The 26,833-nt window shown below is 48.1% G+C and overlaps 1 protein-coding gene across 5 annotated transcripts in view; it reads left to right on the top strand.

Moving 5' to 3' along the window:
* Positions 1 to 26,070, top strand: part of PLA2G5 (phospholipase A2 group V) — a 65,324-nt gene extending 39,254 nt beyond the window's left edge. The window contains 5 exon segments of one of the 5 annotated variants that reach the window (NM_001261213.1): positions 3,467 to 3,723; positions 18,695 to 18,744; positions 20,286 to 20,430; positions 23,945 to 24,051; positions 24,730 to 25,060. In NM_001261213.1, coding sequence (NP_001248142.1) covers positions 18,705 to 18,744; positions 20,286 to 20,430; positions 23,945 to 24,051; positions 24,730 to 24,854 — 417 coding nt within the window. In that variant the 5' untranslated portion in view covers positions 3,467 to 3,723; positions 18,695 to 18,704 and the 3' untranslated portion in view covers positions 24,855 to 25,060. 5 annotated transcript variants of the gene reach the window in all.
* The last annotated feature ends 763 nt before the right edge of the window (positions 26,071 to 26,833 follow it).

The following is a 26,833-nucleotide window of genomic DNA, read 5'->3' as shown; positions in this document are numbered from 1 at the left end:
TTTCTACTGAATCATTCCTGTTGGTCTGACTATTACTTTAGTTATAAGTTCTTTTATGTACCAGAGAAGCTTTTTGTTTTGTGTACATGTGTAAGATATTGGTATTTTATTTTGTTTTATTTTTATTTAATTGCTCTTGGCAAGGCATGGTAGCTCATGCCTATAATTCCAGCACTTTGGGAGGCAGAGGCAGGAGGACTGCTTGAGGCCAGGAGTTCCAGAGCATCCAGAGCAACATAGCAAGACCTCATCTCTAAAAAAAAGAAAAAAAAATTAGTCAGCTGTGGTGGCACATGTCTGTAGTCCCAGCTACTTGAGAGGCTTGGGTGCAAGGATCTTTTGAGCCCAGTAGTTCGAGACAGTAGTGAGCCATTATCACACCACTGCATTCCAGCCTGAGTGACGGAGTGAGACCTTGTCTTTTTTTTTTTTTTTTTTTTTTTTTTGAGACAGGGTCACACTCTTTCACCCAGGCTGGAGTGCAGTAGCATGATCATGGCTCGCTGCAGCCTCTACCTGTGAGGCTCAAGCGATCCTCCCACCTTAGCCTCCCAAGTAGCTGGGACTACACGTGCACACCACCATGCCCAAGTAATTTTTGAATTTTGAGTAGAGATGGAATCTCCCTATGTTGCCCAGGCTAATCTCAAAATCCTGGTCTCAAGTGATCCCACCTCAGTCTCCCAAAGTACTGAAGTATTGAGATTACAGATGTGAGCCATCCCATCCAGCAAGACCTTATCTCTTGGAAAAAAAGAATAATCAAAACATGTCTAAAGAAGAGAGAAGAGGGATTTTCCTTAGTATATATGAAGACTTAAAAAAAATTATAGTAATTAGGCCAGGTGTGGTGGCTCACGCCTGTAATTCCAGCACTTTGGGAGGCTGAGGTGGGCAGATTGCCTAAGCTCAGGAGTTCGAGACCAGTCTGGGCAACATGGTGAAACCCCATCTTTACAAAAATACAAAAAAGTAGCTGGGCATTGTGGTGTACACTTGTAGTCCCAGCTACTTGAGAGGCTGATGCAGGAGAATTCCTTGGACCTGGGAAGTGGAGGTTGCAGTGAGCCGAGATTGCACCATTGCACTCCAGCCTGGGTGATACAGCGAGACTCTGTTTCAAAAACAAAATGAAAAAAACCAGGTGTGGTGGCTCACGCCTGTAATCCCAGCACTTTGGGAGGCCGAGATGGGTGGATCGCTGAGGTAAGGAGTTCGTGACCAGCCTGGCCAACATGGTGAAACCTCATCTTTACTAAAAATGCAAAAATTAGCAGGGCATGGTGGCAGGCGCCTGTAATCCCAGCTACTCCGGAGGCTGAGGAGGAGAATCGCTTGAAACCGGGAGGTGGAGGTTGCAGTGAACCAAGATCGTGCCATTATACTCCAGCCTGGGTGACAAGAGTGAGACTCCATCTCAAAAAAAAATAAAATAAAATAAAATAAAATAAAATAAAGTCAGAGGGGAAAAATTGGTCTGTTCAACAAAAGGTGTTGGAATCATTGACTTTCCTTATGGGTCAATAAAACGAAATTTCAGCCTCATACTACACATGAAAATAAACTCCAAATGGATTAAAGGATTAAAGCCCTAAGTGTAAAACCCCCAAATTTAGAACCAATAGAAGAAAGATATTCAGAAAAATATTGTTAACCTCACAATCAGAGAGTCATGCAGGACTTTGCAAACAAGGTACTAAACATCACAGATTGATAACTCGTATGACATGAAAGTTAAAAGTGGTTGTTTTTTTTTTTTTTTGAGATGGAGTCTCACTCTGTTGCCCAAGCTGGAGTGCAATGGCACAATCTCTGCTCACCGTAACCTCTGCTTCCTGGGTTCAAGTAATTCCCCTGCCTCAGCCTCCTAAGTAGCTGGGATTACAGGCATGTGCCACCACACCCGGCTAATTTTGTATTTTTAGTAGAGACGGGGTTTCTCCATGTTGGTCAGGCTGGTCTGGAACTTCCAATCTCAGCTGATCCGCCTACCTCAGCCTTCCAAAGCGCTGGGATTATAGGAGTGAGCCACCAAGCCCAGCCAAAAGTTTTTATGTTATAAAAATGCCATAAATAAAAGACAACTGGCATGCTTACAGCATATATTTGCAACATATGTAGCAAACACTTGTCTTGTCCTCCAGTGTCCTGCCTCCTGGAAGCTGCTGATACAGAAGCCTGAGGGAACACACTCCCCCTACCTCCTTCTCCAACAGAGCAGAGCCAGGAAGGACCCGGATGGAAGTTAGGACAAAGAGGCCCAGAATTGGCACAGATACCAACAGACCATTCGTTGAAGAAGAAATCCAAGTGGCCATAAGGTGTATGTAAAAATGCTCAGTTGCACCAACAGCCAGGGGAAGCAAGTAAAAACAATGATACACAATTTTATACTCATCAGGTAGAGAAGAACCGATAGATGTGATATTATCGAGTGCTGGCTATGGTGCCTCTAGGAGTGTAAACTGGCACATCCATTGAAGAGAGTATTTGGGGAATGACTAGTAAAGTTGAAAATGTGCACGCCCCTCATCTGGCCTATATAGTATTCTTACAAAAAACGTTTAACCTGATAATCATGAGGAAGCAATAGGCAAATCCAAATTGGTGAGTATTCTGCAAGACAAATGGTCTGGATTCAAGAGCATCAATGTCATTTTAAAAAACAGACCAGATTAAGTCTGGGCATGGTGGCTCACCCCTATAATCCCAGCACTTTGGAAGACTGAGGCAGATGGATCACTTGAACTCAGGAGTTTGGGACCAGACTGGGCAACATGGTGAAACCCCGTTTCTACAAAAAATACAAAAAACTAGCCAGGCATGGTGGCATGTGCCTGTGGTCCCAGCTACTGGGAGGATCGTTTAAGCCCAGGAAGCCGAGGCTTCAGTGAGCTGAGATTGCACCACTGCACTCCTGCCTGGGTGACAGAGTGAGACCTCAGCTCAAATAAATAAACAAACAAACAAACAAACAAACAAAGAAACCAAATTAAAGATTAAAGGACTCCAAAGAGCCACAATAATTAGATGCAATGCTTGATTTTTGTTTGGATTCTGGATCGGAAAAAAGTCAATGAATTGGATATAAAAACCATTATTGGGACAATAGGGGAAATTTGCATATTAGATAGTTTTACTGTATACTAGAAACAGTATTGTGTTCATGTTCTTGTCCCCGCCAATACTGATGAGCTCCCAAGGACTCAGATAGTTAAGATACTTAGCAGGCTGTCAGAGCCTTAAGAAGGTTCTGAGCCCAGGACTGAGGTAGGGGTTACTTCTGGCTGAGGGGATTAGCAAAGGCTTGTGAAGTGGCTAAAGCCGTGACCTGGATATTTCAGGACTCAAATCCACCCTCATTGGAATTCTCTGGGTGACCGCCCAGCCCCTTTGGCAGGACAGCCAGTCACAGGCCCTGACTGTGCAGGACTTCCTGCCTCTGCAAAGGCAGTGGGGGGCTGAGCGGGGTTCTACCCGGCTGGGTCCGGGCAGAAATTTTTCCTCCCCTTCTCCGAGTTTGTCCTCCTCATCGGTCACTCCCACTCACAGCTTTAAGATTCTGGAGCCCAAGAACTGATTCTCCCTGGATCCATGGTCTGTGGATCCCAATGTTCTGACTGGAGACGGGGAGCCAGCGAGACCTGGGGCTCCAGGGTCTGCCCAAGGAGGTTGCTCATGGGGGCAGACCTCTAGAGCAGGATTTGAGGCCAGGCCAAAGAGGTTAGTTACTGATGGGGGCTGCACAAATTGGGGGTTGTGGAGGGACGCCAGCTGGGAGGGGGAGATTGGAGAAGGGGGTGTGTGGAGAGCCCAAGAGGAGGCCCAGGGGGAGGTGGGCAGGCACAGCCTCTGTTGAAGGAGTCTCTCTAGGGCTGCTGGGTCCTTCACCTGTCATTGTCAGGCCTGGAGAGCTGGCTCTTAAGGAAGCCAGGCCACACCTCAAGGGAAGATGGAGGTTACCGGAAGGTCATACCTAAAATTATGGGCAAAACCAGGGAGAGTTATGAATAGGCTGAGTTAGGGCTTGTGTTTACGCTAATCTGAGGCCTTGCTTGGATTTCTTTTTAACCTAAACCACAGGCAAATATTCCCCTTTAGGGAGAGAACTCGCCAACATCTATTTAACATCCGTTAACTGTTGAGAGCATCCACTGTGTGCCAGACGCTTCGGTACACACAGAAAGAAACCCAGAGATGGGTGAGATGCCCTTATAGGGAGATCTTTCTCCTCCCTTCCTCAGTCTCTCTCTCTCTCGCTCCCCTCTCTGAAGGCGGTTTAGCTTTGAGCTAAGTATACGTGGCCTTGGGAGTCAAACGGATTAGGACAACTCCGAGCTTTGTCACTGACCAGCTCAGTACACGTTCGAGCCATTTCTGTTTTTCAAGCCCGGTGTCCTAATCCGCAAAGCGCATATGATAGTAATATCTACCTCATAGGGCCACCTTAGGGATAAAATGAGAGAAGCCCCATAAAGAACTTAGTGTGGTATCTGGGCTCAATAAGGCATCAGCTATTTTTATTAGCCATTCAACAAACATTTTTTTCCTAGGACACAATCTGTGCCATAGAGAGTGCCAGATGCTGCCAGGGAGAGATAAATGAGACACCGTCAAGGATTCACAGTCTAGTTTGTTCACTCGTTGATTGATTTCATCAATAAATGTGTATCATGCCCTACGCTGAGCATTGGAGATGTCAAAGTATTAATAAAAGACACTGCCCCTGTCCACAGGTGGCTCACAGCCTGCTGGGAGACACATTGCAACACAATATGATTGGTGGTGTGAAGAGAGAGAGCACATGGTACTGGGAGAGCTCAGAGCAGGGGTTGATCCAGTTCAGGGCAGGGCGATGGATTCACAAGACATTTTGGCAAAGCAGACCCAGCTTCCATGTTTCCCAGCTCACAGGTGCGCTCCTACACTAGGGCCTTTGTACTTGCTCTTCCCTCTGCCTGGAGCTTTCTTCCCCTAGGATGTCTCCATAACGTGCTCCTTCACCTCCTTCATGGCTTTACTCAAGTGTCACCTACCCAGCAAGACCTTTCTCGGTCACCCTGTTTAAAGTGGCCACTCCAGGCCAGTGCGGTGGCTCATGCCTGTAATCCCAGCACTTTGGGAGGCCAAGGTGGGTGGATCACTTGAGGCCAGGAGTTCGAGACCAACCTGGCCAACGTGGTGAAACCCTGTCTCTACTAAAAATGCAAAACTTAGCCGGGCATGATGGTGCACGGCTGTAGTCCCACCTACTCGGGAGGCTGAGGCAGGAGAATTGCTTGAACCTGGGAGGCAGAGGTTGTAGTGAGCTGAGATTGCACCACTGCACTCCAGCCTGGGTGACAGAGCAAGACTGTCTAAATAAATAAAGTGACCACTCCCACCATCAACAGTCCCCGTCCCCATCCCCAAACACACACACTCAGCACTCTACCCTGCTCCCTGCTTTATTTTTCTCCATTGCATCGATCACCACCTAACAAACTGTACATTTTACTTATTCGCTTGTCTATTTCTGTCTTCTCCCTCCAGAATGCAAGCTCTGCCATGAGGGCAGGGTTCTCAGCTGTGTTGCTCTTCGCTGTATCCCCAGGGTCTAGAACAGCATCTGGCACATAATAGGTGCTTGTTAAATAGTTATTGAATGATAAGTATGTTAAGTTTACAAAGATGAGTAGGCGTTGAGTAAGAGAAGAAAGGGAGGGAATAACAGATGAAAAGGGAAGAGGGGGAGGGAGAGAGAGAGGCAGAGAAAGAGAGAGAGAGAGAGAGAGATTGAAATTAGTGGGTTTAAGGAACTAAAAGCCTTCACATCTGGCTTCTTCCCAGGAATGTCTTAGGAGTGGTATAAGGCAAGGCTGGAGTAGGTGCGGGACCATGTTCTGTGAGGGGAGACAGGTGCCTCTGACTTGGGCGGATGTGCTATGTGCTGTTACAGAGGTTAGGAAGATTGACCCAGGAAAAAAGGAGGAAGCCATGAACTCTGCTGGGGAGGTATCTGGGAAGGTGTCTCAAAAGAGGAGGCACCTCCTCTTAGGCCCAGGGAAAGAGTTCCAATGTTATTCTAGACGTGACGGACATTCTGAAGGCCTGTTCCCACATCCCCTGTCTTAAGAGACAGAAACTAGGTTAGAAACTCTTCGGTGCTTGCACTGGTGGATTTCACTTTGCATTTGGTCCTCGTAGTGCCTAACGGGACCTCTGCCCACAAAATTGCTCAAGAAACATTTGCTGGGTTGGATTGGGATTGAGACAGGTGGAGTGGCCTTGAATTGCAGATGATTCAGGCTCGTGAGCCTGGAACCTTGGGCACCATCTGTGATCTTGCCAGGCAGAGTGACGGCTTTTCCTAGGGTTTCTCCCTCCTCAGAAAAAGAAGGGACATTACCATGTGGAAAAATAAGTAGGCTTTAACTAGTTAGAAAAAGAGAGTGGAGAGCATTTTAGGTGGAGGGAAAACAACAGAAACGAAGACAGAAAGGAAGGTTAGTTCATGGTAGATGTCTTAAGAGTGAACAGTTTAATGGATTACATTTTTCAAAGATAAAACATGTATTTGCTATGAAGTTGGTGTGTGGATTGCCTTCTTAGCCAAGGTTATGGTGAAAGTTGAAATTGAGCCTGTTATTAACCAATAGCTGTAACATATGTATAAGCTGCATGTGCATCCTAGGCTGACACCCAGATAGAATTAGTTGTGTGTATCTTTACAGGAAGCTGCCAATTTACAACCTGGCTGAAACCCACATGGGGCTGCTTCTACTTCCAGATTTAATTGGTTCATCAATCCCATCATTCTTTTATTCCACAAATAATTATCAGCCACCAGATATGCATTAGGGGTCGGGTGTGGTGGCTCACGCCTGTAATCCCAGCATTTTGGGAGGCTGAGGAGGGCGGATCACTTGAGGTCGGGAGTTCGAGACTAGCCTGGCCAACATGGTGAACCCCTGTCTCTATGAAAAATACAAATATTAGCCCAGTGTGGTAATCCCAGCTACTCAGGAGGCTGAGGCAGCAGAATCATTTGAACCCGGGAGGCGGAGGTTGCAATGAGCCGAGATCACACCACTGCACTCCCTGGGCGACAGAGGGAGACTCCATCTAAAAAAAATATATATATATATATTTATACATATATTTATATATAAATATTTATATAAAATAAAAATTTATATATATAAATATAAATATATATACACATACACACACACACACATATATATATAATATATATATTAGGCCCTCTGCTACCTGCTGATAATATCATATAGCACAAGATGAACATGTTTCCTGCCCTCAGATACCTATATTCTAGGGGAAGGCATAAGGTACATGAGCCATAAACAAGTAAGTTAAAGAGAGTTAAAGATGATGGTCGGTGCCATGAAGGGGAAAAACAGGGTGACCTCGGGTAGGTAGTCAGGGGAGGCCTCCTGGAGAAGGTGGCATTTAAGGCGAGACCTGGAGGATAAAGAATCCAGGACTAAGAATTCTAGGCAGGGGGAGCAGGAAATGCAAAAGCTGTTGCTGGAAAAGCTCAGAGAGTTCAAGAATAAGTCAATTCCAGAGCACAAAATGTCAGACCCCGCGGGCATCCTGGAGCCCATCTGCTTCTCTCATACTGGTCATTGCTCTCGCAACATATCTGCACATGACTCCGACCTGCATAAAATGTTGTGGGGAGGGGGCCCTACAGGGCAGGGAGCACGAAATAGTTGACAGCTCTCTCCATGTTATGGAGCAACTGAAGGGCTCATGAGTTTTCTTTGTTTTTGAACCTTGACAAAATGTAATTTTAAAAACATTTTTTACAGGATGGAACCGAGGCTTCGTAACTGACAAAGCTGACTTCATGAGCTTTGACAGATCTCGTTTGCATTTTGGGTGTTTCCAACACTTAAAGATTAAGTTCCTTTTCCTGAGAAGTCGAGTGGGGGCATAGCCCACACACTCAGTGCCCACCTCCCATGTGACATTTCTTTTCCTAAAAAGTGGCAAATAAAAAGTGCCTTCCGGGGAGAGGAAACTCACCACTCCCAAGACAGCTCATTCAATTCCCAGGACACATGAGCTGTTAGAAAAACGTTCTTGCATCGAGCCAAAATCTGACTGCTTAGTGCGTCCGTGCCTGGTGGGTGTTTGTTCCGCAATCTGGAGCCGCATGGGACAGTTCTGATTCCTCCTACTCCCCACAGCCCTTCAGAGATTTGGAGACAGACTGGGTACCCCCAGCCACCTTCCAAACCCAAGTCAGCCCCAATTCCCTCTCTTCTGTCTCCTGTGATCCAGACACCTCCTAAGCCTGCTCACATGCAGGCCCAGGACCAGGCACATCCCTCCGGGTGTGGGCTGCTAGGAGCCCTTGTTCTGGGCACCACACTCCTGCTATCACCGCCAAAGACGACCACTGCTTCTGTGATGTGACTAGTACTGAGTTTGGGGGTCATGCATGTGATTGCTGAACTGTGTTACCCACCCTCTCCTTGTGTATTTCAGCTTTGGGGGTCTTTAGACAGGGCCTGTTCACTCTCTTCTTACTGAACTCAGTTTATCTTGCTCTTGATCAAGATCAGGACAAGATCAAGATCCAACCTCCTTAGCCTGACACCCAAGGGCCTTTGTGACCTACCCAGCTCCATCTCTTTGGCCAGTCCTTCCCACCATTCCTGAATTCCTACTAAACACTTGAAGAAAGTTTCCGCGCAGTCACTTGCGGGCATGTCCCACCATCCTGTTAAAAATAATCAACATTTGGCCGGGCGCAGTGGCTCACACCTGTAATCCCAGCACTATGGGAGGCTGAGACGGGTGGATCACGAGGTCAGGAGATTTAGACCATCCTGGCTAACACGGTGAAACCCCGTCTCTACTAAAAAAACACACACACACACACACAATTAGCCGGGCGTGGTGGCAGGCACCTGTAGTCCCAGCTACTTGGGAGGCTGAGACAGGAGAATGGCATGAACCCAGGAGGTGGAGCTTGCAGTGAGCCAACATGGCACCACTGTACTCCAGCCTGGGCGTCTCAAAAAACAAAACAAAACAAAATGGGAAAAAAAAAAAACCCAGCATTTATTGAGACCTTGCTGTGTGCCTAAATACCTGCTGTGTATCGACTCAGAACATAGAGATGAGACAGGCAAAATTATTTACCCTATTATTCATGATGGTGAACTAAGGCACAGGGCAGTTAAGACACTTGCCAAAGGTCACACAGCTAATAAGTGGTGGTTCCAGGGCACCGGCACCATGCATTCAGCCGCAGTCCATGGTGTGCAGCTTGTATTGGTTTATGAAGGCTGACCGAGATTCCTCCAGCAGAGAGCAAAAATTGTGAGGCAGACTGGACCTAAGACCATAAGGGGTGGTTAAGGACTAGGGCAGAGTGAAACACATACCCTGTATATGGGGGCAGCTACTTCTCGCAATGGCCAGTTGTTGCCATGTAGGGGTCCAGACCAAGGATTGCTAGATCTTTTAAAGAGAAGCTGGAAATGGAAATGTGGAAATGTGGGTTTCTTTCTCTCTCTCTCTCTTTTTTTTTTTTTTTGACACTTACTCTCTCCCCTAAGCTGGTGTGCAGTGGTGCAACCTTGGCTCACTGCAACCTCCGCCTCCCGGGTTCAAGCGATTCTCCTGCCTTAGCCTCCCAAGTAGCTGGGATTACAGGTACTTGCCACCACACCCGGCTAATTTTAGTACTTTTTAGTAGAGACGGGGTTTCACCACATTGGCCAGGCTGGTTTCGAACTCCTGACCTCAATTCAGGCCTGCCTCGGCCTCCCAAAGTGCTGGGATTACAGGCGTGAGTCACTGTGCCTGGCCTAGGAATGTGGATTTCTGTCTAAGATCTCTTAGCATTTATACATTGGCAGCTAATTCCATTTTGTCTTTTTAAAGCACCGTGTAGACCAAGCAAAGCATTTCCTAGGGCTGTATGGAGCCCTGGCCTGAAAGTTTAAAACCAAAAATCCAGTTCTACTCATCAGCAATTATTGGAACACTGAACCCACTTAAACAACTGTACCTCAGCTCTCACTTTTCCACCTTGTTTATGAGGAAACCACGTGACACTCTGGTTAGAGGTCTTGTGAAAATCCCAATCATTATATCCTTATTGGGTCTCAACCCTTTTTTTGTAAAGAACATGGATTTGACAGACAGATGGGTCAGGTGTATGATTCTGGGTCCTCCTTTTACGAGCTGTGTGACCTTGGACGAGCTATGTAACATCTACTCCTCTGTTTCCCTGCTCACACACTGGGATCATAATGCCCCATGAGATTTTGTGAGAATTAAGGAATACCATGAATGCTGAACTTGCCTTGCACTTGTGGCATAGCAAATGTTCATTAAAGACTGAGTTCTTCCCTCATTCCTTTCTGAGCCATCAGCCTTGTAATCCCCTCCAACAGGAAATGCCAGAGTGGACAGCATATCAGATGAGTTCTATAACATTCCAGAGACAAGTAAGCTCCCTGTGGAAGGAGGGATCATGGAAGACTTCCTGGAGGAGGAAGACTTGATGTAGACTTTCTGCCAGTGAGCCCTGGGTAATCCTGTTCCATGTGCCAACAAACCATTTGACAAGGCCAGGGATATCTCAGCAGCTAGGGTTCTCAGGGTGAGGGAGTGTCCAGGTTTCCATGGCTACCCTTGGCAGGGCTTTAGCCCTGGGGCGAGCCTGCACGTGATAGACCCAGCAAATGACAGAGGACAAGTGTGTTTATGTGATGTTTAATTTGTTCTACAAATACTTCCTGGGGATCTATAATGGGTCAGACATTGTTCTAGGTGCTGGGATCAGAAATGGATCAGAGAAGAATTTTGCCCTCAACAGGCTTCCATTCAATTGGAAGTGGAAGTGGCTGGGGCATCTTTAATCACTGAAGTGTGAATGGTTGGATCCATTACCAAGAAAGGGGAACTGGGAAGGACTGAGTTTTGAGGGGACAGTGAGTTTAGTTCTGAGGTTCCCAAGGGTTATTGGGATAGAATATCAGACTCTATCTATCTATCTATCTATCTATCTATCTATCTATCTATCTATCTATCTACCTACCTACCTACCTGTCTATCTATCTGTCCATTTCTGTGTAATCATATTTGACGTGTGGACTGGGCAATGGGGTGAGAAGGGAGCTGGAGCCAGAGGAGTCATGCATTCACTCAGCAAACTCTTACTGAGCACCTACTATGTGCCAAGTGCTGGGTTACAGAGGTGAAGCAGACACAGAGCCTACCCTCATAGAGTTCTCAGTTTACTGGAAAGACATAATCACAATAATATTTATGGTAGTTACGACTTATTGAGCACCTACAGGGTGCCAGGCACTGTCCCGGCCCCTCTGCCTGACTTATCTCATTGAATTATCAGCGTTACTAAGCGAGGCTGGTTCTATGATTATCCTATTTTACTCAGATAAAACTGAGACCCAAAGAGGTGAAAAAGCTGGTTCAGGTGGATACAGGTGGTCACAGCTGAGATGCAGATTTGAATACACGTCTCTCCTACGTTGGATCTTGGATCTGACATTGTGCTTTCTCCTGGTTCCTGTATTCAGTCATTCCTTCATTAAGCATTGTTTGCTGAGTCAAAGCTGGGGCCAGACTGCTCTGTCCGGGACACCCCCGGATGCCTGCATAGAAATAAGAGCTAAATCCCTGAACTCAGATGAGCTCAGCCAGAGAGCGGCTGAGACAGAGAAGGGCAACCTTGTGAAGCCCTGAGGGAGAGAGAGAGTTTTGAGAAGGAGGAGGTGGACTTCGAGATGAGTGCCCTGAGGGACCGAGCGGGTGACCCCCAAGCTTGGGCTATGCCAGGCTTTGGGGGTCCCTGAGAGCAAGCTCAAGAATGCAGCAGATGCCAGGCAGCGAAGGGTTCAGAGTGGGGGATGATGAAGGGCAGGCTTCTCTGTTTAGAAATGTGGCTTTTCGAGAAAAAAAGAAGTAGAATTGTCACCAGAGGCAAGGGATTAGTTTTCTCCTTTTCGTGGCTTGGTTTTGTTTGGTTGAGAATGGCGGGGCAGGTGTGTGTTCATAGGTGGGGGAGGAAACTGGTTGAGAAGGAGAAATGAAAATACAGGACGGGGAGAGGATGCTTCCCCATGGCTCCGATCACCGCCAGACACCATCTATGTTCACTTCTGTCTTCACTATCTGTTTCCCACCAGCCACAAGGGCAGCTCTGTAAAGGCACAAGTTCTGTCTCATTCACTGTGGGATCCCAGTGCCTGGCACACAGTAGACACTTCATAAATACTTTTGGTATTGAGTTGAATTCACAGGGTTCTTCTGGGAGCCCAGTTGTTAGTCCTAGGAAGAGAAGGATTCATGGGGGCCTTAAGGAGGAACTTCTCTCTGATGCTACCATGACAAGAGAGAGGGAGAAAAAAAGAATAGAACAGCAAGGAGAGGCAGGAGCCAAAAATCCAAGTCTTTGGCGGGGTACAGTGGCTCATGCCTGTCATCCCAGCACGTTGGGAGGCATGGGTGAGAGGATCACTTGACCCCAGGAATTCGAGACTAGCCTGGGCAACATGGTGGGACCCCAACTCTATAAAAAATGCACAAAGAGACTGGGCGCGGTGGCTCACGCCCATAATCCCATCACTTTGGGAGGTTGAGGCGGGCAGATCACGAGGTCAGGAGATCGAGACCATCCTGGCTAACATGGTGAAACCCCATCTCTACTAAAAATACAAAAAATTAGCCGGGCGCGGTGGTGGGCCCCTGTAGTCCCAGCTACTCGGGAGGCTGAGGTGGGAGAATGGCATGAACCCGGGAGGCGGAGCTTGCAGTGAGCCGAGATCGCGCCACTGCACTCCAGCCTGGGCGACAGAGTGAGACTTCATCTCAAAAAAAAAAAAAAAAAGAAATTAGCCAGGCATGGTGGTGCCCACTGTAGTCTCAGCTACTCGAGAGGCAGAGGCAGGAGGGAGGATGGCTTGAGCCCAGGAGGTGGAGGCTGCAGTGAGCTATGATTGTGCCTTTGCACTCCAGCCTGGGGGACAGAGACAGACCCTGTCTCAAAAAAAAAAAAAAAAAAATCCAAGTCTTCTCAAAAAAGTGTGTGTGGGGTGGTGGGGTGAGGGGCGGAATTAACAGAAGCAGAAAATGGAGAATACTAGTAGGTACCTATGTCTTGTGAAAACACTCTAGAAGGTGAGCTGTCATTGATTTATTAGCATTACTCTGCATTTGCTATGGCTCTAAGCTATACATGTATAAATTCATTTAATCCTAACAACAGCTCTCCGAGGCAGGTGAGCTTCAGTCAGTCCTGAGGCACTGTGGCCAGTGGTGAGGAAGCCAGGATTTGAACCCAGGACTTGGAGCTGATACAGAACCTGTGATGTTACCCACTGGGCCACACACTTCCCCAACTGACATGAGTTTATATACCTTATTTTTATGTTTATGTATTCATTTATTCATTAATAGAGACAGGGGTTTGCTGTGTTGCTCAGGCTAGAGTGCAGTGGTGTGATCATAGTTCATGGCAACCTTGACCTCCTGGGCTCGGGCCATCCTCCCACCCGAGCCTCCCAGGGTGAGCCGTTGTGCCTGACCCACCTGTGCCTTGTTTTATATGGTACATTCCTCACCAGGAGCCTCTGCGGCTGGAGGGGCTCATAATTCTCACATTTTACATGAAGAATAGAGAAGTGTAGTGACTCGCCCAGGCTCACACAGATACTAAGTGGCTGAGCTGGGACTCCAGCTTGCATCTCTCTAACTGCAAGCCTGGCACTTTCCCCTTCCCTGAGGGAAGACCTGTAGGAAGTTGGCACGGAATCAGGTGCCAAAAAAGGGCTACCACCTGGACGTGGCAGGCAACGTTCTGTGGTGTTTCTACAGGCATCTCCTGAGTCACCCCAGCTCAGGAACGGGGCAGAAAAAGTTGGGGGTTGGCAAGTTAGGAACAACAGGAAGAGAACGGGGACAAAGCTTCAAGTCCGCGAGTGGGGCTGCCTGTCTTCCCTGGCCGTTCCTGGGTTGAGGCTGAGCGAGACAGGATGAAATCTGAGCAGGAGCCCAGGGCTGGGGGACTTGGCAAAGCCCCAGTGTGGTGGGTGGGAGGGAGGCCGTGCCCTGGAGGGGGATTCCAGGGTTCCTGTTCTTGGCGGGGAAGAGCCCTGGATCGTGGGTGGCCCAAGCCCGACTGATCACCATCTCTCCTGATAGCCACCTGGGCACTGTGACCTGTTTCAGAAAACAGCTGCTTCTGTGGCGGTAATCCCAGCACTTCGGGAGGCTGAGGTGGGTGGATCACTTGAGGTCAGGAGTTCGAGACCAGCCTGACCAACATGGTAAAACCCCGTATCTACTAAAAATACAGAAATTAGCCAGGTGTAGTGGCGTGCACCTGTAATCCTAGATACTTAGGAGGTTGAGGCAGGACAATTGTTTGAACCAGGGAGGCAGAGGCTGCAGTGAGCTGAGATAGGACCACTGCCCTCCAGTCTGGGCGAAAGAGCGAGATTTCGTCTCAAAAAAAAAAAAAAAAAAAAAAAAAACAACCAAAAGAAACAAATTCTGAGTACACAGTGGAAAACATTCCCCAGGGGTCGTGCCAGGGTGAGGGGAAGTAGAGCTTCGTATGCGAGTTACCAGGAATCTTGGAGCTGGCCCACGCAGGAGTGTGGGAGGCAACAGAGAGGTCCTTAAAACCAGGCGGGCCCAGCCCTGGCCTCTTCCGCGGGCCTGAGGACAGAGAAAAGGTCGCACTGGTGAGGAATCTCATCTTTGGGGCTGCTTTGCCTGAGGGAGGTGCAGAGAGCAGGGCCAAGAGAGGGGCTATGAGAGGAAACACCTGTCCCCCTTGGTCAGGGGAGCAGGGCCTGGAGAGGGGTGAACCCCCATCACCTCCCTCACAGACAGCAGGAGGTGTCCATGATGTGAGGCTCCGCACTGTGCATTCTTTCCAGCCAGGAGACGTGAACTGGCAGGTCCTGGAGCTGCTGCATGTGGACTTGGGGGACCCATCCCTTGGCGACCTCGCCACGTCCCAGCCTCCACATCTTCCTTTGGGCTGTCCATCTCTATTCTCTCCCCTCTCATTACTGCAACCGCTGCCCTCCTCCGAAATTCTCTCGCGGCTATGCACTTCCTCTCTGTGGTGGTTTGATTAAAATAGCTCAGCCCACATCCTCCTCCTGGGGCCCACTTTGGGCTCTACTGAGTGGAGTGGCTGTCCACTCTTCAGGGCAGCCGCTCCACGCCTCTGCCACCACCACCATGAAACTGCTTTTTCACTCTTTCCAGGGTGTTCTCAAATGCACCTGGGAGGCTGGTTTTCTCCAGGTATGGGGAGGCCAACAGATCAAGAAATGATTGCCATTTAAAAGATAGCTTGTTATTTACAGCTCCCAGAAGAGGGCGTGATTCCCACCCAGGGACACGCAGGAGGTGCCAGGTCGGCAGGTCAGGAGGAGCCTTGGGAAGCATCGCCCAGGGCCTTTGCTGTGATCTTTGGGAAAGGCTGGTAGGGCAGGAGACACAGTTTAGGACTGGCCAGTTTGAATCAGGTCAGCGGGACTCCAGGCTTCCCTAGTTGTCCAGTGTCTGGCCCTGGGGTGATTTAGGGCAGGAGAAACCTTGGCTTAGAGTGTGAGGGTAAGGGAAAGGTGGCCTGGGTGTGCCAAGGGACTGGCTGTGTCAGCAGTGGGATGTATCCATACAGGCCTCAGCATCCTCAGTTCTTGCCTCCTCAGAAGAAAGAATTCTCACGCCTGTAATCCCAGCACTTTGGGAGGCCGAGGTGGGTGGATCACGAGGTCAGGAGATCGAGACCATCCTGGCAAACATGGTGAAACCCTGTCTCTATTAAAAATACAAAAAATTAGCTGGGCATGGTGGCGGGCACCTGTAATCCCAGCTACTTGGGAGGCTGAGGCAGGAGAATCGCTTGAACCCGGAAGGTGGAGGTTGCAGTGAGCCGAGATGGTGCCACTGCACTCCAACCTGGTGACGGAGTGAGACAAAAGAAAGAATTTGACTGAGGGGCCTAAGGCAGAAGGAGAGACTGAGGCAAGTTTCACAGCAGAAGTGAAAGCTTATTAAAAAGCTTTAGAGTAGCGATGAAGGGAAGTAAAGTATACTTGGAAGAGGGGCCAACCAGGTGACTTGAGAGATTCGGGGGTTCTGTTTGACCTTTGACTTGGGGTTTTATACATTGGCATACTTCCGGGGTCTTGTTTTCCTTATCCGCCCACCTGCTAGCACTTGGGAGGGAGCATGCGCAGTGTGTTTACTGGAGTTGTACGCGTGTTCCCTTGAGGCATTCTTCTCTCACCAGCCGAACATCCCTAGCAGGTCCTATACCAGTTCAACTCTGCCATTTTGCCTCTTCATGCGCATGTGTGAGCCTACTCACCCAATACCTGAGATCTGACTGGAAGCGACTGACCACCAGCTTCAGGTGTTCCTGTGTATTGGGAGACTGCCTTTCCCTGGTGCTGGCTGTGACCAGTTATTATTTTAGAGAGACGGTTAACAACTGCCTGCCCATCGCCTGACGGTTGCCTGACATTCCTGTCCTGCTCCTGTCTGACCAGCTACCTACTGTCACAGTCGGTCTGCAGGTGAAAGGCATGCTCACAGAGGAGCCATGTGAGGTGTCTAGGAATTAACTAGCCCTGGAAGGAGCAGGCTGTCTCTGGCCTCCAAGATGTCAAAGCGTCCTAAAATACAGAAAATCGAAAGCATGTTTAGTGCCCAGGGATGCTCAGAGGCAGTGGAGTGTAGAGTCAGTCAAGGAAATAGATTGACAGTCCTGGTCACTTAATCTGCCTGAGCCTCAATTTCCTTATCTGTAAAATCAACAACTGCTATTCATTCAACAAGTGGCTGTTTAAAAGGACAGACTCCAGGCCTGCCAAGGTCATTGATGGGTTTAGAGAGATAGCACGTAGTGTTTGGCACACCAGAGATGCCCAGGGAGTGGCAGTTGGTGTCACTGTGCTGCAGGCTCCAGGGAGCGGCAGAGGAAGATTGGTGTGGAATGGTGGTGTCTAGGGCCATTTCTTTGGCTGTTTGGAGCCCTTGGAGCAGAGGCTATGGGTGGACAGAACCCTCAGGAATGTTCTTGGGATTCAGACTTGCTGCCGGACAAGGGTTGTCATGGAGGCCAGCTGTGGACAGAACCCTCAGGAATGTTCTTGGAACTCAGAGTTGCTACTGGACAAGGGCAGGAGCCCCGGGGAGTCTGAGGCATATTTGGAGGCCAGGTCTTGGGAGGTGCCAGGGGTTCAGGGAGAGCTCTGGCACAAGCGACCATTCAACTCAGGGACTTGAGACAACAGAGCACTGAAGGGGAGAGCCCCAGGCCTGCCCAGCTGTGGACAAACAAGGACTTTGGATCCTGGGAGGAAGGGAATCAGGCAGCTGCTGGTAAGGAACCTCTGAGAAGCCAAATTAGAATCAGGTGCTGGCCTGAGACACATGGAATTTCCTGGACTCTAGGCTGGCAATGGCTGTTTTTACCAAAGACAGATTCTAAGGAGTGAAGCCAAGGGCTCTGGCCTGAGAGGTAGAGCACGAGAAGGAACAAGCACAGACCCCTCAAAGGATTCATGCCTCTGGGAAGCGAGGTTGTGTGGTGCAGTGAGGGACACAGAAGGACGGGGCTGAAATCCGGCCTCCACTGCTTAATGGCTGTGTGACCTCTGGCAAGGTCCCGGAGCTTTCTGAGCCTCAATTTTCCCAGTGGCAAAATGAAGACAGTGATACCTACCCTGCAGCACTCTCATGAACCCCCAGTGTTGACTTATTCTTTAGGTAGACATAGTGCCTGGGTCCCAGGAGAATGTCTTAATTTTATAAATTCTTTCAAAATCAAGAGGAAAGAAATGAACATAATAATAATGAATATATAATAATAAATCCAGCTTGGATTATGTTTTTCTTTATACCAACATAGTTGTCAAAAATAATCATGTGAATATAGAGATAAATATAAAGATATAGCAGAAAGATACCTGCAAAGGCAAAAGCGCTTGGGGCCCATAAGAGACATAACCAGGCCCTGAAAGCCACTGGCACATTGTGGGTGCCCAGGCTTCACGGCTGAGCACCTACTCTGGGCCAGGCACTATTCTCAGTGTTAGAATAGAGGGGTGCATCCGCCCAGCCTCTGCCTGCAAAGAACCATCAGGGTAAACATCCTTGAAAACAGGCAACTACAGCACCGTGAGCTAAAACGAGTATGAGACATAGAATCATCGGCTTTCCTTCTGCCCTCCTGCTGTGGGCGTCAAGTGCTGTCTGTCCAGGAATTTTTTTCTTCCGTCTTGCATCTTTCATCAAAGGCTGTGTCTAGGTTATATCAAGTCCTGCTTCTCCATGTATGCCACCAAATCTCCATTTAAGAATCCTGCCCATTCTCTGGTCCCTTTTAGCCATTTTGCCAACAGGGTGAGTATGTCTGGGGTGTTTGTGGTTAAGAGTGCACTGGTAGCAGGGACAGTGTACCTGCAAATGCTTCCATTATCCCCTCTGCCTCCAGGGCCCTCCATGGACCTATAGTTTTTTTGCCTCGTCTTTTCTGGCTGGACTCACCTTGTTTATTGCCCACCATGATGGAGAGTGGAATAGGCGGGGCCTGGTGGGGAGCCGGGGTGGGATCTGAATGGGCCACGGGGGCGTTGCCTGATAGACCTGTCGTGGGATGTGTTTTCTTTTCCAGAACCCTAGAGATGAAGGGCTTCCTCCCACTGGCTTGGTTCCTGGCTTGTAGTAAGTGCTGGCCCCATGACCTCCGAATGAACTTCTACCCCATGGGAGTAACAGGGTGGTGAAAAGGACACCAGCCATTGAGGTTGTAGAGACTTGGGTTTGAATCTTGGCTCTGCACTGACTTCATAGACGTCAGCAGGAACCTTCATGCCTCCGAGCCTCTGCTTCCTCATCTGGCACGGGCTAATGCAGTCCATGCTTAAGGCATAAGGCTGTGGCAGGGTCCTAGGAGATATTGTACCTCAGCTGCTTAAAGGTTGTGGACATGGAGGTTATGTGGCTGGCAAATGCACTAGGCAGATATTTTCCTTGTATGCAAATAAAATAAGATTTTAAAAATCCCCAAATCAATCCAAATAAAAATCAAAACTCTTATCTAAATGTCCCAGCCTATGATTCCTGGGTCATTCTCAGCTCAGGCTTGTCCAGCTGGGAAGTGACTGTACAGATGGCTTTAGTCCCATCCTGCAGCCCCGTGACCGTATATACAGCAACCCCCTGACAGGCTGTCCTGCTCTTTGATGTCTTGCCAGATCGCTGGAGATGCCGGGAGGAGCTGGAGGCCTGGTGCAGGGAGAGCCTTGGGCTCGCTGTGAAACCCTGGACAGGGCACCTTTTCCCTCCATGCCTCAGTTTCCCGTTTGTAAGATGAGGGAACTGGCTTCAGCGATTTTTAAGAGTCCTATCCTGCTTTTAGATTCTCTGCCTTATGTTCTAAAGGGTGTGAGGGGAGGGAGTGGTGGGGAAGAGGGATGTATTGCCAAGAGAGACAGGAAACTCCTGTCTGCTGCTTCATGCAGATACATTATGAATTACACCTTATGGCCGGGCGCGGTGGCTCAAGCCTGTAATCCCAGCACTTTGGGAGGCCGAGATGGGCGGATCACGAGGTCAGGAGATCGAGACCATCCTGGCTAACACGGTGAAACCCCGTCTCTACTAAAAAATACAAAAAACTAGCCGGGCGAGGTGGCGGGCGCCTGTAGTCCCAACTACTCGGGAGGCTGAGGCAGGAGAATGGCGTGAACCCGGGAGGCGGAGCTTGCAGTGAGCTGAGATCCGGCCACTGCACTCCAGCCTGGGCGGCAGAGCGAGACTCCGTCTCAAAAAAAAAAAAAAAAAAAAAAGAATTACACCTTATACGTCATGGTCACTTACTTTGTGTCTGCTACCATGCTCAAAATTTACACACTTAATCTTATTTTAACCCTCATGATAACTCCAAGATGCAGCTGCTAATTTTGGGTCGCCGTTTTCCAGATGATGAAACTGAGGCTCTGACTCCATTCAATACCATACTTTGAATTAGTGGCACAGCCAGGATTTGAACCCAGGTCTGCTCATTTTTCAATTCCAAACTCTGAACCAATTCTCCATACTGCTTGCACCTCCCTTCCCACTAATTGAGAGAATAAAAAAGAGACACACAGGTCCGTCCCTCCAAGCCCTGGGTGGGAGAAAAGGTAGGAGATGTTGGGCAGTGGGCCTAAAGCAGGGCTGGGCTGCCTGGGTGTCACCTGGGGACATGGGCTATCTTCCAGGTGTGCCTGCTGTGCAAGGAGGCTTGCTGGACCTAAAATCGATGATCGAGAAGGTGACAGGGAAGAATGCCCTGACAAACTATGGCTTCTACGGCTGTTACTGTGGCTGGGGCGGCCGAGGAACCCCCAAGGATGGCACTGATAGGTGAGCTGATTGCTATAACTGCCCTTTGGGCTCCAGGCTCTGCACCCATGTTTTCTTGTTCAATTACATATCAGTTCTGGAAGATGAGTATTAAAGTACCATTTTACAAATAAGAAAACTGAATCTGAAAGAAGTTAGCCGGCAATCCCAAGATCTCAGTGGCCTAAGGTGTCAGTTGGTCGACTGTGGCGTAACAAGTGGTCCTCAATGTAGTAGCTTATACAGCACTGGTCATTTACTATGCTTATGAATCTGCCATTTGGGTAGGGCTTGTGGGGGTGGCTTGTCTCAGCTTCAGCTTGGACAACTGGGGCTGGACAATCCACCTTCCAGATGGCTCACTCCTATGGCTGGCAAGTGGTCAGCATCTCCTGGCGTAGGAGCGGGTCAGAGGCCTCAATTCCTGTCACTTAGGCCTCTCCAAGGATGTTCAGGATTCCTCCCAGCATGGTGACTCTTGGGTTGCAAGACTGAGTGTCCCCAAACTGCAAGACCAAAGAGTATGCTGTTTTATGGTCAGCCTCAGAAATCCCATTGTGTCACTTACACTGTCCTCTTGGTCAAGACAGTCACAAAGGCTTTAAGAGGGAGGGTATCTAGAGTCCACCTCTTGATCGGGAAGTGCTAAAGTTCTAGAAGAATGTGTGAAATGGGAGATTTTGTTCCTTGGAAAGCATACCCAGCTGGGTTAACAATTCCGATACTGCTAGACATATATAAAGGAAAGGGATGATTAAGCAAATGAAGGACAGATGGTTGGGGCCAAGTTTCTCACTGTTGGAGTGGGATAAGTCAGGGCAGGAAGCCAGAATGATCCATGTGCAAAAGGACTAGAGTTGGAGATGTCAGTATGGACTCCTGTTTAGCTTATTGTAGATGCAGATGTTTACATGTGGAAGTATGCATAGGTAGCAGTATGCATAGATAGCGTGGATATATTAGTATCATATAAGATGTAAGTAATAGGAGAAAATGGTGTTTCCTCTGTTAGATCTTCTCAGTTTTTCTGTAAACCAAGAATACTTTTTATGTGCAATCTGCTACACCTAACATACAGTCATCCCTCGGACTGGTTCCAGGACCCCTGTGAATATCAAAATCTGCAGATGCTCTAGTCCCTGATATAAAATGGCACAGTATGTGCATATAACCTGTGTGATCATATACTTTTTTTTATACACATGGGCAAATAGAAACATTCTTTTGCTATCAGTGGAGAGGGTCTAAAAGAAATGACACCCCAGTAGCAACAAGCACACTTAATGCCTAGATCTAGTTTCCAATGTCATTCTTCAATAGAAGGCCCCTTCCAAGTCATATATATATATATAAATATAAATTATATATAATATAAATTTTATATATATACATATTCATATATAGCCAGGGTTCCTTGAAGAAATGGCCAATTCTAGGACCAAGGCAGGAAATATACAAGATGAACCTGGAACTTCTTTTAGTGCCAAAAAGTAAGGAAGTGCTTAAATAAACACAAACAAAATGAAAGCCCACATTGATGGGGATGTGACAAGGGGCACCTGTGCCGACTGAAAGAGCCCCCAGTGTACACTGGAACAATTTAGCAACAAAATAACCCCAAACTCCAGTCTTATGAGAAAAAAGAATATCAGACAAATCCCAATAGTGGGCATCTTATAAAATATCTAACCAGTACCCCTCAAAACAGTCAAAAACAAGGAAAGTGTGAGGAACTGCCACAAACAAGAGGGGCCTAAAGAGACAAGACAATGGGCCAGACACGATGGCTCATGCCTGTAATCCCAGCACTTTGGGAGGCCGAGAGGGGTGGATCACCTGATCACCTGAGGTCAGAAGTTCAAGACCAGCCTGACCAATGTGGAAAAACCCCATCTCTACTTAAAATTTACAAAATTATCTGGGCATGGTGGCGCATGCCTGTAATCCCAGCTACTCAGACGGCTGAGGCAGGAGAATTGCTTGAACCTGGGAAGCAGAGGTTGCGGTAGTGAGCTGAGATCATGCCATTGCACTCCAGCCTGGGCAATGAGAGCAAAACTCCATCTCAAAAAAAAAAAAAAAAAAAAAGAAGGACAAGACAATGAAATGTAACATGGCATCCCCAGTGGGATCCTGGGACAGAAAAACGACATTAGGTTAAAAACTAGGGAACTCTGATTACGGCTTTTTTTTTTTTTTTTTTTTTTACAATTAGTAAGATAATAATGATGTACTATTATTTAGTGAATAATTTTCATTAATAATGTATCAATATTGGTTCACTAATTCTAACAAGGGTATCATACTAATATAAGATGTTAGTAATAGGAGGAACTAGGTGTTTCCTCTGTAAGATCTCAATTTTTCTGTAAACCAAGAAAACCTTTTATATGCAGTCTGCTACACCTAACATACAGTCATCCCGTGGACTGGTTCCAGGATCCATCCCCGTGGATACCAAAATCTGCAGATGCTCTAGTCCCTGATATAAAATGGCATAGTATTTGCATATAACCTATGTGATTGTATCCCCCCAAGCTTTTTTTTTTTTTTCTTTGAGACAGGGTCTCAGTGGTTACCCAGGCTGGAGTGCAATGGTGCGATCTCAGCTCACTGCATCCTCGACCTTCTGTGCTCAGGTGATTCTCCCACCTCAGCCTCCTGAGTAGCTGGGACTACAGGCGCGTGCCACCATGCCTGGCTGATTTTTTGTATATTTTTAAGTAGAGACAGGGTTTCACCATGTTGCCCAGGCTGGTCTCAAACTCCTGGACTTTAGCAGTCTACCTGCCTTGGCCTTCCAAACTGCTGAGATTATAGGCGTGAGCTACTGCGCCCGGCTGTGATCATATACTTTAAATCATTTCTAGACTACTTGTCATAGCTGATACAATGTAAATGCTATGGAAGTTGTTGTTGTATTGTTTGGGAATAATGACAAGAAAAAAGTATGTACACGTTTAGTACAGACACAAGAAATTAGGCCTGCTTACATTTTCCATCCATATTGGTTGATCCACAGATGCGGGACCTGTGATATGAGAAGTTTATTTCTGGCTCACATAACAGTTCAGTATGAATCACACGTTGGCTCCTCCCATCTTGTAGTTCTGCCATCACCTATGGCCTCGGAATCCTCAGAACGCTGGGTCATCTCCATCCAGCCAAAGGATGGAGGCAGAGGGACAGTGGAGTAAAGTGTGGGAGGTTTGTCTGGGCAGGTCTGGAGGTGGAGTGCATTAATTCCACCTACCTCACCTGGCTGGGACCAAGTCATGTGGCCACACCTACCTGCAAGGGAGGCTGGAAAATGTAGTCTAATCACGAGACCAGGAGGAAAACGAGGGTCCATGACCTGCTGGCTGGAAATGAGGAACAGAAAATTACTCAGTCACACTACAAGATCCTCTCTGCCACATCGCGTCCACCAAGGTGGCCTCTGCTAAAGTGACATGGTTGAATTTTTGCTTCTATTAGGGATGGGGGTCAGGAGGGCATCCCTCCCACTTGGGATCTAAGTCTCTTGCATGGACAGGTGCTGTTGGGTGCATGACCACTGCTATGGGCGGCTGGAGGAGAAGGGCTGCAATATTCGGACACAGTCCTACAAATACAGATTCGCATGGGGCCTGGTCACCTGCGGTAAGGCTGGGGCTTCCCGTTCAGGCCATTGGAAGAGCACCAGACTTTAAGTTCAGCTGCCCTAGAGGACAGCCAGCCTGTATCTTGTTGAGGGAGGAGGGGTTGGGTACAGAACTGGGATGAGAGGAGCAGGATTACTGCGGCTATATCAGTCCCCCAGGGTAGGGCTGAAACATCTTAGCATCCACCGGGTGCAAATGCTTGACATGCTTCCTTTTCCTTGATTCCCCCCAAATATACCTATAGAGTAGGTTTAGTCTCCTCCATTTTAGACATCAGGAAACAGAAGCTTGAAGGCCTGCCAGTACACACAGCACGATTCAGGCCCAAGGCCTCTGAGTTCAAGGCTAAGTCTGGGGATGGTTCTGCTCTGTGAGAATGAGAGTTCCTCCAGAGCAGCAGCTGCCTCCATTATCAGACTGGGAGTCCCCCAGAGGAAGGAAGGTGCTTCCTCTATCAGACTGGGAACTCCCTGAGGGCAGGAACTGTCTCTTGAACTGAAACCTCACCCTGAGCAGCAGCTGCGCCCCTTCCATCAGATTCTCTATTCCCCTGATTTAGGAGCCATGCCTCTTTCATCAGGCTGAAAGCTCCTTGGAGCAGGAGGTCCATGGGGTCTCTGCTGAGACTGGAGCATGCTCTTCCCGCCCTCATTCTGCTCTTGGTGTCCTGTTGCAGAGCCTGGGCCCTTCTGCCATGTGCAGCTCTGTGCCTGTGACCGGAAGCTCGTCTACTGCCTCAAGAGAAACCTATGGAGCTACAACCCGCAGTACCAATACTTTCCCAACATCCTCTGCTCCTAGGCCTCCCCAGCGAGCTCCTCCCAGACCAAGACTTTTGCTCTGTTTTTCTACAACACAGAGTTCCGACTCTGCTGGATTCCTGAGAGAGGCTCCTAAGTCACAGACCTCAGTCTTTCTCGAAGCTTGGAGGACCCCCAGGGCCACACTGTACCCTCTAGCAAGTCCCTGGAGAGTGACTCTGGTCACAGGACTTGGTAGGGTCCCAGGGTCCCTAGGCCTCTACTTCTGAGGGCAGCCCCTCTGGTGCCAAGAGCTCTCCACCAACTCAGGGTTGGCCATGTCTCTTTTCTTCTCTGAAGACAGCGTCCTGGCTCCAGTTGGAACACTTTCCTGAGATGCACTTACTTCTCAGCTTCTGCGATCAGATTATCACCACCGCCACCCTCCAGAGAATTTTTACACAGGAAGAGCCAAATTGACTCTCTAAATCTGGTGTATGGATATTAAATAAAATTCATTCTCAAGGCTAATAAAAACCACACAGACATTTTCCTCTGCTGTGGGGGATCGCTGGTGCCTCCTTCTCTGCCGCTGGGGTAATAAACCCAAAGTTATCTACGTTATCTCAGAGACAGAAAAGAAGATTAGTAAATGCAGGGTTTTCTGGGATGAGCTTCAGGCTTTCTCTTGGGCTTATTTCCTTAAACCTTGGGGTCCTCTCCAGTGTTGGGTCTCATTCTTCCTCGATGGGGTGGGGGAAAGATAACTGGTGATTACGCCAGCTTCAGCTTCCAGGCCAGAGAGGGTGGCATTGAGATCCCAGTGCTGGTTTCTTCAGCTGTGTGGTCTTGGACCCATTACTGAACCTCTCTGACTTTCAGTCTATTTGAGAAAGAAACTGTCTTGTTCCTTGCAATGTAAAATGAGACTTCTAAAGCCCACCTTGATGCTGATATGGGGGATGCTAAGATTCTAGGATTTCACACAGCAGGAATTTGTTTTAAATAGGTGTCAGCTATGGGGTTTATTTTTTTACAAAGTAAGGACATTTAAAAAACCAACCCGTCTATCAATTCACAAAAGAAAGGATGTTTGTTCTGATACCAAGACTGCAAGAAGAAAGGATGTATTCCAAAACAAAGGAACGTCCTTCCAAGAAAGTACCTGTGGCTTCTTTATTCCGACATACCCCAAAATAACTGCATGATAAATAGGGTCTATATTTAAAAAGCTCTAGTGGTGAATGTTTTCAAAATAAAATTTAATTTTATGAGATTACCCTGAATGCACCAGTGCTTTAGAAAAGTTTGATTTAGACTCGGTGTCTATATTTGACAATGCCACACAGGGAGGGACTTAAATGCCGAATTTGCTCATGAAATATTTAAAATCAAAGCCGTTTCCCAGATCCAATTTTGAATGGGTATGTGGGGGAAATTGAAGGCTTCACTCTAATTCCATTTTCCTTCAATCGTGATATTCTGGATGACAGAGAAGAGAACCCAGTCCAGACCTCTCCCTTCTCCCGTGAGAGTCAGGTGGGAGGCAGAGCAGTGTTTTGCTGGTAAGTTCTGCTGGAGGTGGCTGTGGGCAGGCCCTTCTCATTGGCACATCCCAGCTCAGAGTCCCAGCATCCACACAGGAGCGGGATGCCACGAGGTTATGAAGGCAACACTATAGGCTGTCATGGGTTTGAGCTGGAAGGAATCATAGAGAACCTTCATTTATCTACCAAGAAATTGAGGTACAGAAAGGTTAGGAGACCGTCCAAAAGTCACACAGCACATCAACAGCAGAAGTAGGATTCGACCTCAGATCCTAACTTTAAACCCTGAACCCTGGGCTCTGGCCACTATCCCACATTGCCTTCAATCCCAGCCCACAAAAGGAGCAGTTCAGGGACTCATCCACATTAGGGGTTCATCGGGGGAGCCCCTGGATTCCAGCTGAGGACCAGCTCCATGTCTTCTCTGCTCCAACTGCCTCTTTGGATTCTGGAGGCTGTCCCCAGGTGGTCAGTCAGTCTACGGCTCTGGGCT

The sequence above is a fragment of the Macaca mulatta genome, chromosome 1 (assembly GCF_049350105.2).
Source record: "Macaca mulatta isolate MMU2019108-1 chromosome 1, T2T-MMU8v2.0, whole genome shotgun sequence".
NCBI lineage: Eukaryota > Metazoa > Chordata > Mammalia > Primates > Cercopithecidae > Macaca > Macaca mulatta.
The sequence above is the reverse complement of the archived record's forward strand: the minus strand, read 5'-3'. Positions and strand labels throughout refer to the sequence as shown.